At 41.6% G+C, this 11528-nt stretch overlaps 2 protein-coding genes across 4 annotated transcripts in view; one reads left to right on the top strand and one right to left on the bottom strand.

The window, feature by feature from the left end:
• The window catches only part of LOC308125962 (sialoadhesin-like), a 5766-nt gene extending 1820 nt beyond the window's left edge, over positions 1-3946 (top strand). For both annotated transcript variants that reach the window (XM_080490018.1, XM_080490019.1), the window contains exons 4-8: positions 1208-1522; positions 1603-1866; positions 2354-2435; positions 2610-2649; positions 2767-3946. In XM_080490018.1, the coding sequence (XP_080346144.1) occupies positions 1208-1522; positions 1603-1866; positions 2354-2435; positions 2610-2649; positions 2767-3015 (950 nt within the window). In that variant the 3' untranslated portion in view covers positions 3016-3946. The remainder of the gene's footprint in view (positions 1-1207; positions 1523-1602; positions 1867-2353; positions 2436-2609; positions 2650-2766) is intronic.
• Positions 3947-5845: 1899 nt separating this feature from the next.
• LOC308125968 (sialoadhesin-like) lies at positions 5846-11528 on the bottom strand. Of its 2 annotated transcripts, none has more exons than XM_080490028.1 (8): positions 11400-11528; positions 11237-11300; positions 10680-11063; positions 8397-8711; positions 8053-8316; positions 7072-7159; positions 6955-6991; positions 5846-6227 (listed from the first exon to the last, which is right to left on the bottom strand). In XM_080490028.1, exons 2-8 carry the CDS (start codon positions 11283-11285, stop codon positions 6174-6176), a joined length of 1191 nt encoding a protein of 396 aa, XP_080346154.1. In that variant the 5' UTR covers positions 11286-11300; positions 11400-11528; the 3' UTR covers positions 5846-6173. The 2 variants fall into 2 exon arrangements, with proteins under 2 accessions (XP_080346154.1, XP_080346155.1); XM_080490029.1 differs by having other exon boundaries at positions 11467-11528.

Genomic DNA, 11528 nt, shown 5'->3' with positions numbered 1-11528 from the left:
GCTTTGTTAGGTTCAAACTTAATGCACCCTACCTGCTCACTTGTGGGCTTTTGGTACAATGATATCTAGTTTGCTTTGACATTTTGTACTTTTATGCACCACTGTAGTGGGTTCTTTTTTCCAACACAAGAAAAAAATCCCAAAAAATGATGGCACAGTCAATCAATATGTCTTTTTACCATTTATATTCACCAGCCTCCCAAGTGCAGATATTTACTGTGCAAAGACAAAATAAATAAATAAATGAGGGGGACAATTTACAATACAGAAAACGTTTCTGGATCTCTCTCTTCAAACGTTACCTCCCTTGGAACTGCCCTGCAAAAAGCTCCATCCAAACCAAAATGGTTCCCTTTTATTCCCTAAGCTCCTTCCCTGGACGCAACTGGTCCTTGATCTTCAGTTAGTGAAAAATATGCTTCCTTCACATGATTTTATCAACCATTACATATCAGTCATCACAAGTACAGGTCGCGACACATCATCGAACTGTCAAACACATTACTAACACAAAGGACAAAATAACACGGAATAACATGGAACACCTGACGCACGGATGCACTATTTAACGCCGGAAGTGCGTATATTCATCGGTTTGGCCCGTCAAAAGTTCGTGTGAGCAGCGGAGGAGTGGGCGATGGTGTGTGTGTGTGTGTGTGTGTGAGTGTGTGTGTGTGTGTGTGTGTGTGTGTGTGTGTGTGTGTGTGTGTGTGTATGTGTGTGTGTGTGTGTGTGTGTGTGTGTGTGTGTGTGTGTGTGTGTGTGTGTGTGTGTGTGTGTGTGTGTGTGTGTGTGTGTGTGCGTGTTTGAGAGCGCGCCAGTCAAGTGTGCACTGATTGGCTGACTCGCTGCAGACCGGGTTGCGGGGAAATGAAGAAAAGGTGCGCACGTCACCGCCTACCTGCCTCCCACACCGACGCAGCAGCGCGAGCGCGCACGCGATGCCGCCCGGGTCCGAAGCTCAGTGTCCACTGTCTGCCGAGCCACTCCGTCACACCCACCATATCTGTTTGTGACCTAAAACTTGATTTTAAAAAGGTGATTCTTGTAAAAGTAACTTCTTGTGTAGCCCTGTTCTTAAAGGCGTGTTGTAACTGTTACTGGTTGTTCATTTGAAGTTATGTGCGCAGCTCTGAGTCCCATTGATTCTTAACATTGGGTCAACAAATCCTGACTTATAATTTACAATCTTATTGTGAAACTGCAGATTCTCCTCCGAGGCCCACATTAGAAGTCTCAGGTAACCTGAATGACCTGAAGGAGACGGAGTCTGTCACCATCACCTGCTCAGCTCCCACTCCCTGTCCACTCTCCCCTCCTCGACTCACCTGGAGCCTCCAACAAGACGCTCACAGCCAAACAGAGGAAAACACAGAGCGAACCGTCACCACTAAGATCCAGCAGAACGTCACTCTGTCAGATCGACATGATGGATTCAACCTCAGCTGCTCTGCTGTGTATCCTGTTGATGGAGGAGAACGTGTGAAAACAGCAGTGGCAGAGTTAACTCTCAGTGTTTCTTGTAAGTGATCCTGTCAGCACATCAGAGTTCAGATGTTTCTGATGAATAAAGTTAATATGAGACGTATTTCTCTCCCTCAGATGCTCCTAAAGACACGTCAGCCTCCATCAGTCCATCAGGTTTGGTGTCAGCAGGGAGCTGGGTGAACCTGACCTGCTCCAGCAGAGCCAGACCTGCTGTCAGCTACACCTGGTTCAAGACCAGCGACCGTGGAGGCGTCAAAGTGTCTGAAGGAGACTTTTACAGCTTTAATGTGACCGAAGGAGGAGTTTATTACTGTGTGGCTGAAAACGTTCTGGGAAATCAGACTTCAGAACAGCTTCGTCTCACTGTTCCAACGACAGGTAATGACAGCCATTTTCTTTACTTAATGCTCCGTCTGTGGGAGTAATGATTATAGGTTTGACTGTACAGAAACTGATGTCTTGTGACTTAGCTGATAGGCAAACTTAAATCTAATTCCATATCATGTTTTTTGTTGCTTAGACAACCTTAAAAGGCTAAATAGATTCATTGGTGATTGTACAAGTACTTATTAATCAGCGTTTGCCTTGGGATGGAGTAGGAATCTGTCTTGTCACTCCCCAGTTAGAGGTTAAGGGCGTCACTCAAGGTCCCAAAGCTCATTGGCAGTAGAAATCAAACCAGCACACACACGCCAGCTTATCTAACCTCTAACCAATCACTGTATCGGCTACAAGAAAGGAAACAATGAAAATGGGACACACATGAGCATATATCACGGTTTTCTTGTCTTGTCAATATCTTTTTTTATTTTTATTGTTTAGACCATGAATGTGAACTAAATTATTATCATTTTTTTTCCATCAGGCGGGAGCTCCTTTCAATGGGAGTTAGTTCTTGGAATTATCATTGGGATCATCGGACTCATCTGCTTGATCATCTATGTTTGGTGAGCAGCAAACATCAAGGCAGCCAGCATCACTTAGCTCTACACACGTTTTAGCTGCACACACATATATTCCTGTCCAGTCCACTTCCCTGCATCTGTGACGTAAGGTTTGTGGCCCGTTGTTTGACCTTCCTTCATGAAAATCATAGTGAAACTTCCTATTTTGTCTTTCAGGTGGTTAAAGTCGATGTGTCGGAAAGGACAGCAGCCGCAGGTAAGGAAACACTGAGCCTCGCTGTCGCCACATCAGAACACTCGAGTTCAAATGTCTTTGATAAATTCCGTCGATCCTGTCGCTCGTTCCAAACCGTCCCGGTTGGTTCATTTTTAGAGTCAGACGGGTGAAGAGATGGTCGGTGAAGACCCAGCAAGTCACCCAGGAGAAGTGGAAGAAAACATCCACTACGGTGAGATCGATTTCTCCCATTGGCGAGCCGGCCAGGTTCAGGAAAGAAACCAGTCTCAGGCAGCGGTGTACGCAGAGATCAACATCAACAACCCGGAGGGCAACGTGTCTGACCGCTCACGTCAGACCGCCGAGGACCCCCAGGAACTCTACGCTCAAGTAAAGAAAGAGTGACGTTTAAAAAACTAAAAGAAGTGGTGGAAAAAAAACATTGATCAAACATGTGTAATTTACTTGAGTATTCAATTTTCTGATGTCTTTTTAGTTTCTCGCCCTACATTTGAAAACAAATGCCTGTACTTTGTCCTCCTTACATTATTCAAACTTGTCCGTCCCTTGTCTTCACCTCTATGAGGACGATTCAGAGTTACAGTGAAACTATTAAAGCTCGTGGCGGTAACATTTATTCACACTGAGGCAGTGGTGGACCAAGTACTGAAGCTCAGTACTCAAGTAAAAGTACAGACAACCAGCAAAATATGCACTTAAAGAAAAGTTAAAGTACTACATTGACAATACTACCTGAGAAAAAGTAAATAAGTACTTACTTTTCAATGTATTTTAAGTATTAAAAGTGAAAGTACTGTCACGATGGGTTGTCTCTTAATATCCAGGCCAATAATTCAATTAAAAAAAACATAGTATGCAGCTGTGTCACCCTGTTAAGTAACATATAATCTACAGAATTATGAACTAGAGTGTGAAATCACAGCTCATTTCAGTTAAAGTATCACTAAAAAATAATAATATAACCTCGGCTAACATGAATAAACCCGACAAAATAACTCTGCATAGCAAGAGCTCTGCTTACCTCAATGTGTTTCTTCAGAGCTGAAGGTGGATTTTTGAAAGTAAGTAGTTCTTTTCTTTGGCGCGGACGGTTCAGAATTTCCATGAATCATTCCTGGAGCCTATATGCTGAAATGTTTCCGTTCTATAGGGCTAAGGATGGCTCGACTCAGGGGGTCAGTCTCTGGGTCCATACTGAATGTTGATGTTCAACTGCTGTCATGCTTTAAAGTTCAAGGCAAAACCACAATGCAATGTTTTTTTTTTAAAAGACAACATTTTGCCCGCTGATTTATAATAAAATGCTTTCTGGGCCTCTTGTGTCTTTAACAAGCGAAGAAAATACAAACATCCAGGAACATAGATGACAACCAGTAGAAGATCAGATTCATTAAAGGATGATAAAAAAATATTATAAAAACAACAGTAGGACTAAAAGTTGTGTTGTGTAGAGAGTACTAGCTCACTTTTGGCACTTGTTGCTGTGGTCTGTGACTCCATAGGTTAACAGGAAATGGTTCTATAATGTCAAGCTGAATAAGTTCATATCTTCATCATCAACTTTCTTCACACCAGGGCCCGGTTGTTCAAAACTGGCTTATCTTTTAACCAGCCGTTAAATACATTAAACCGACCGTTAACTTTAACAGCACCGTCATCTTGTTGTTCAAAACTCGGTTGACTTTAACCGGGTGTAACTCTCACCATGACGTTCACTGGCAGCGCTGCATTCATGACGCCAGTTCCACAAAGGAAGGATAGGGTGGACCGTGAATTTAACTTTGATATAAGTCAATACTCTAATGAAGAGTTACGCCTCTACGGAGCCCCGGAGTGGCCGTAGAGAAAAAAAATATTAACACGCGGGAATGAGATAATTAGTAACCTCAAATTAATAACTTGAGACACCGAGTTACTATCTCCTGCCCTCGTATTATATTTTTTCACCAATGTCGCCTCCATCCTGTCATATTTGCTGTTCTGGTGCTTTGAGATCAAATAATGCAGGCCACATTAGATATTGGTGTTTTCTAACTAAAGCATGAAATACAGACATGTTAAACTCACGTCTCCCCTCTTTACCACAGATAAATGAGGCTGGGGCCTATTTTTCAACATGTCATCATTACATAGTGAATTTCTGCTCCTTTCACTTTATTTCTGGACGTGTCTGAATCAAATGCTTCGACATGGAGGAATGGAGGTGTAGAATGATAGAACGCTGCTCTGCAGCCGTTTCCAATAGCAACCTACGTAAAGACATGCTGATCATAAACAAAAGTTCTCTTTCACATGAAGCGTCATTAAAAGGCTCATTTCATGGCGAAAGAAATCCAAGCTTTCATTTACAGTCGTATTTAGTTTGTTTAGTAGTTCAAGATGAATTAAAAGTCTGGCTTCATTGTAAAGAAGTGCTGTGGAGCGTCTCAAAGCGGAGCAATGCAGCCTCATGCAGACGTGATGCAAGACCTGGAATTGAAGTGAGTTACAATTATATTACAATGAAAAGCGGGGAAAATCGACAATGGAAAAGTGGTTCTAAATTCTACATCCTTGGCAGCGGACTGTGTGACAGTCCACCATCACTACAGTATTTCTTGAGGTAATTAATTCATTACCACGAGTAAAGAATCTCGCGGCCAGAGATTAAATTATCTTGTTCCCTCGCTTCATTAATTAATTATTATTTTTTCTCTATGGCCACTCCGGGGCTACGTACAGTCCACTTTCTATGTCGTCCTCTCGGGTTCAAATTTAAAAAAAGATGAGGCAACATGATGGCGTCGATCATCCAGCTCAGTTTTCATGTTCCACTTTGATATCCTGGCAGCAGCGTAGTTTGTCATGTTCTATGGTCGTTTTATAGACGAGATAAAAAACACTGCGCTGCCGTCCGCCACAACGTAGTTTTCGGTAAGCGGAAATGCTTAAGACACAATGTGGAAGATCGGAGACTAAGAAAGTGGGCGGAGAAGCATCAGGGACGCTAAACAGTGACGTTAACCTCACTGTTAACTTTGACGGCGACGTTAACTAACGGGACGACTAACTAAATATGCGTTGTTTTCAACAACGCATATTTAACGGTCGGTGAGCAAACAGCGGATTAAGGATTTAACTGGCCGTTAGGGCTTAACCAGTGGTTAAAATAACCCAGTTTTGAACAAGTGGGAGATTAAACCCTCAGTTGGTAATGAAAACACTTCCTTGGTTTCGGTTGTTATTGTTTCATCTTTTATAATTTACTGTGATTTACTACGAAGAAAAACACTTTTCTTGAGCAAACATGAATACAACAACAAAAACATACAGCAAAACAGCAAGGATATGTATTGCTCAAAAATATGGAAAAATTACTTTAAATAATAAATGTAGATGAAACTAGTTTAACAGTTTATCCTCTACATATTAGTACCAGTTCATCTCTGCAACACTGGATGTGATCCACACAAACATGACTTCACTACTGAAATGACAAACATGCAGTGAGACGTTGTTAGGAAGAATAAATCACGTCACTGATGATGGATTTAACGTCTCCATCAGGACGCTTGAGTCTCCGTCACCGAGTTCACATAGACTGCCTCTTGAGAGTCCTGTGTGGAAATGAAACAACACAGAGTCTTCAGAGCTCTGCTGCCATGTTTACTCTGGTCTTCCTTCTGATATATCACACACACACACACACACACACACACACACACACACACACACACACACACACACACACACACACACACACAGAAGGCAGAGTTGCCGCAATAAAGCAATAAAACACTGAAATGTTGTCCTCCATCTTCAGACTGCTTGTAGAGTCACAGTCACAGTAGAGACACGCTAATGTTGATCCTGACAGTCTGTCCTGTTGCTGTCAGCTGGACTGACTTATTTCAGGATTAATGACAAACTAAACAGGAGTTTAGTGAAACAGTAGCATGAAAGCGGCTCCGGCCAATGCTCTGCTGCTCCCTAGCCTTTAATTTACTGTAAAAAAAAAAATTATGTATGAGAAACTCATGAAAACTTCAACGATTGTCACTGCGTTGTTCTCTTACTTTCACAAGTAATGTCATTACTGTAACTTATTAATTAATGACATGTTCTTCCCAACCCTGATGGCTACAGTGTTCCCTGACCTGAAGGTAAATTTGATTTTAAGTATTTTTCTTCTGAATGAGAAGCATTTTAATTGTACAAGGTGCAAAGCTAAAGAATAAAAACCGTATGACTCACACTAAATAAAAACTGCCTTTTTCAAATTGAAGCATTATTTTTCTACATTTGAGTATTACAACATTATAACATTGGGCACAGCTTGTTTACCTTCACTGGCTTGTGGCGAAGTCTCCATCTGAACCAGCTGCAAGAAAAACAAAACAAAACATGTGAACATGTTGAACTGTAACTTTTAATAATGACCAATGTGAACGTTTGTCTCACCACTCGAAGATGGTGATTGAACTGCAGAGCGCTACGACTCCCACAATCTTCAGGGTAACGAGGACTCCGAGTCCAAACCTCTGATCATCTGCAGAGAGAGACGTCGTGTCACAGTTTTCTGTCTTTGCAGGATTCAACAGTAACGTAAAGTAAAAGCAATCTGATCACAAACTGCTTCAACGGATAATCCTGCACGTTTAACTTGGTAGTGAAGGTAACTTCACAGCAGACTTTTCACCAGTTAACTTGGATAACCGTGTTCATTAATGATATTAATATGAAAATGTAAAAAAGTGGTGCCTTTCAGTTTTAGAAGAAGAACATCAGAAGCAGGTCAACCTGATTGATTCATTCTCAATACTAAAGAAGTATTTTGTGTTTTTAAAAAGGTAAGACGACAGTAGAAAACAGAGTGGGTCACTTTTCTTCTCAGATTTCTATCGATGGTCATGTGATGGCTGTCAAAATAGATTTGTCAAGAGAAAACGCAAAAATATATAAGCAGGACTGAGTTAAAGGACTATCTAGATCAGGGTTCGGGTTCAGGGCCTCGAGGGCCGGTGTCCTGCACGTTTTAGCTCTCTCCCAGCTTCAGCACGCCTTAATCCCATGTTGATGTCATCGTCAAGCTTGGAAATAAAAACAAGTAACGAGGCCCTTATCGCAACTGAGAAACCTGAAACATGCAGGACACCGGCCCTCCAGGCCCGGAATTGGGGAACCCTGATCTTGATGATGATGATGATGATGATGATGATGATTATAGTTTACCTTCATTTTTCACATTAATCCATAATGACTTCTGATGAGTATTTTTAGCAACACAGTAAAAATTTGCTGTATCTGTTGTGATAACACCCTTATACTTGGTTTTTTTAACGTTGCAACCGGCTGTCATTACCTTTGACATTCACAAGAATCGGCGTAGCAGATAATACTCATTTAAGTGGATTTTGTAATATAGCAACTGGCTGTCATTACCTGTCGTTGGAACAGTGAGACGAAGCCGTTCTGAAGTCTGACTTCCCAGAACGTTTTCAGCCACACAGTAATAAACTCCTCCTTCGGTCACATTAAAGCTGTAAAAGTCTCCTTCAGACACTTTGACGCCTCCACGGTCGCTGGTCTTGAACCAGGTGTAGCTGACAGCAGGTCTGGCTCTGCTGGAGCAGGTCAGGTTCACCCAGCTCCCTGCTGACACCAAACCTGATGGACTGATGGAGGCTGACGTGTCTTTAGGAGCATCTGAGGGAGAGAAATACGTCTCGTATTAACTTTAATCATCAGAAACATCTGAACTCTGATGTGCTGACAGGATCGCTTACAAGAAACACTGAGAGTTAACTCTGCCACTGCTGTTTTCACACGTTCTCCTCCATCAACAGGATACACAGCAGAGCAGCTGAGGTTGAATCCATCATGTCGGTCTGACAGAGTGACGTTCTGCTGGATCTTAGTGGTGACGGTTCGCTCTGCGTTTTCCTCTGTTTGGCTGTGAGCGTCTTGTTGGAGGCTCCAGGTGAGTCGAGGAGGGGAGAGTGGACAGGGAGTGGGAGCTGAGCAGGTGATGGTGACAGAGTCCTTCTCCTTCAGGTCATTCAGGTTACCTGAGACTTCTAATGTGGGCCTCGGAGGAGAATCTGCAGTTTCACAATAAGATTGTAAATTATAAGTCAGGATTTGTTGACCCAATGTTAAGAATCAATGGGACTCAGAGCTGCACACATAACTTCAAATGAACAACCAGTAACAGTTACAACACGCTTTTAAGAACAGGGCTACACAAGAAGTTACTTTTAATACCCGCAGCTTTCTTGTTCTCACATAATGATTCCTGTAATATATACTCATTTACTCTTCTAGAAATACCAAACATAGCACCATTCTTTACAAGAATCACCTTTTTAAAATCAAGTTTTAGGTCACAAACAGATATGGTGGGTGTGACGGAGTGGCTCGGCAGACAGTGGACACTGAGCTTCGGACCCGGGCGGCATCGCGTGCGCGCTCGCGCTGCTGCGTCGGTGTGGGAGGCAGGCAGGTGGTGACGTGCGCACCTTTTCTTATGTTTTTTTCTCCACCGCCACGCCGCCACTGGAGACCGAAGTTGGTTTTCTGTCTTTTTCTGACATTTTCCCCCGTTTGCATTCATTCCATTTGCATATCATGACTGATATGTAATGGTTGATAAAATCATGTGAAGGAAGCATATTTTTCACTAAATGAAGATCAAGGACCAGTTATGTCCAGGGGAGGAGCTGTTGAATAATTTTCTTTATTATCTCTTGGACTGTATTAAGAAAACCTGTGTAAGCAAACATACTCTGCATGCGTATTATACCAAAGCAATGTATTAAGCTCATAAATGTTTTTAAAAAATGGATAGCAACCATGGGCGATTATAACTGTGTCCACTGTAGATGCTGGAAGAGGCCCAAAATAGCCCAAAGAGGGGACACCGTTAGAATTGCCATGGGAGTGAAATAACGAAAGGAGGGGCCTTCCAAACATGCCCTAGTAGGACACGGTTATTTCCGCACAAATGGTGTAGTGGTAAAAAGGAAAAATAGGCCGCATCTGTGAAGGAAAGAGGACCCTCGACCGTGCATAAAAGGAACGAGCTGAGAAGCCCTTGTTTGTGTGTTCGATCGTGCCTTGATATGCGTCTGATCTTTTGTGTTTGTCCGAGGAAACTAGTCAAAAAAGTTAGGTCAAACATTTCTGATGCATGGGGTGCTCGCACATGTCCCTGTAAATCGTGAACAATGACAAAGGGGAATTCCACTGTGTTGATTACTTTTGATTCGAACTGCGCTTCTCCCATAAAGTTTAAGGAAAGACGTAGTGCATACTTGTGCTAGTTTCTGTAGTTTCTGGTGGACCCACACCAACAGGAGAGACGTCTAAAATGTGCTCACATGTTTTCATTTGAAGTTCAACTGGAGTTGGATCGTGAAAAAAACACCACCATCTAGTGGCCTAAAAGGTAAACTGCAGCTTTTTGCAGCTGTCTTGCATTCATTATGTAAAATGTGTCCTTGGGTAAGCATTGCCTCGGTTGAATGCTGATAATTCCGTGTTTCACTTGAAAATAATATTGTTAATAGCTGTTTTATTTATTAAACAAACCCAAAAAAATGTGTCATTCTTATTTCAAAAGTTTAAAATCAAAAAGTTTTGCTAGGAAATATTAAATACTCCAATAAAGTTGTACTTGTTTCGAGTGTCCAATCATCTCTCTTCCTGAGATAAATCAAGGAATAATTCTTGAATTATAAACTATAAGGTTATAAAGTGCTGCTTCAAAAAAAAGCAGCAGTGAAGAGTTGGCAGCTCGGGTCATTACCACATTCAACATGCAGACTAAAATGATAATTCTAGGCGAATGTAACAAACACCAACCATTCAGGGTAAAGTGCAAACCACTGCACCACTGTACCTTCCCCAGGTAACAGTTAGTACTAAATGAACACATAAAATTAACAGTGAATATAGAATTGCACAATTTCTGCAATATTTTTTCCACAAATGTTGATTAACACAATCATTTCCAGCTAATTTTACATTTTATTAAGACATCAAGGACATTAAGAAGAAGAAAAACTCACCTTCAATTTTGATACGAAGAGGTTCACATACAGCTGTTGCCCTGAATGGCCAGTTAATTATTCTAAAGTAATATAAGTCTGAGTAATCTTTGGTTAAATTAGAAAAAACTGTGGTGCAGTTTTTGTCCTTCAGGTCTCCAGCGATTGTCATTGGGTACGTGTTCTTCTGCTGACTACTGTTGAAAATCACATTGTCTGGATTGTTGCCAAAGCTGTTATCAGTTTTAAGCCACACTCCAAAGATTTCTCTGCTGATGTCAAAATCATTTTCTACTCTCGAACTGAAATTACATGGGATTATCAGACAAGATCCACTCAGTGCTTTCATCGTTTCCGGTGCAGTGATGATGAGGTTTGTGTCCTTGGGACAAGCAGCCAAAGGGCCTGTGAAATCAAATCCAGAATTACCATTAAACAGGTGAAAAATCTCAATGAAAAGAAAATTCATTACACAAAAAGTTGAATTTCAGCAGCCACATGTTGGTTACTGGTCTTTTCTGAATGTTTCTGTCTGCACTGGTCTGTCAGAAGGTCAAAGATTAAAATGAAACACTCACTTGAAATCAAGAGGAAACTCAATAACGTAGTCGTGATCATCACAGACATCTTCAAACTCACAACCTGTAAGAAATCATATTGTAACACTGCATCACTGACACACATCATAAACAGTTTAGAATAATTCCACAAAACATCATCTTCAACTAAATGTGAACCCACATGACAACAGTTGATTTCTAAGTTTCCCGTCGATCTGAAGCGTAAAATCACTGAATCATTCTCTTACCAAAAGAGGAGAGCGGAGAGAAAGAGCAGATCATGCAATCTGAATTCACACTGAAGTGAACT

The sequence above is a fragment of the Lipophrys pholis genome, assembly GCF_963383615.2.
Source record: "Lipophrys pholis genome assembly, chromosome: 20".
Classification (NCBI taxonomy): Eukaryota; Metazoa; Chordata; class Actinopteri; order Blenniiformes; family Blenniidae; genus Lipophrys; species Lipophrys pholis.
Note: the sequence above shows the minus strand (reverse complement) of the source record. Positions and strands in the feature narration are given on the sequence as shown.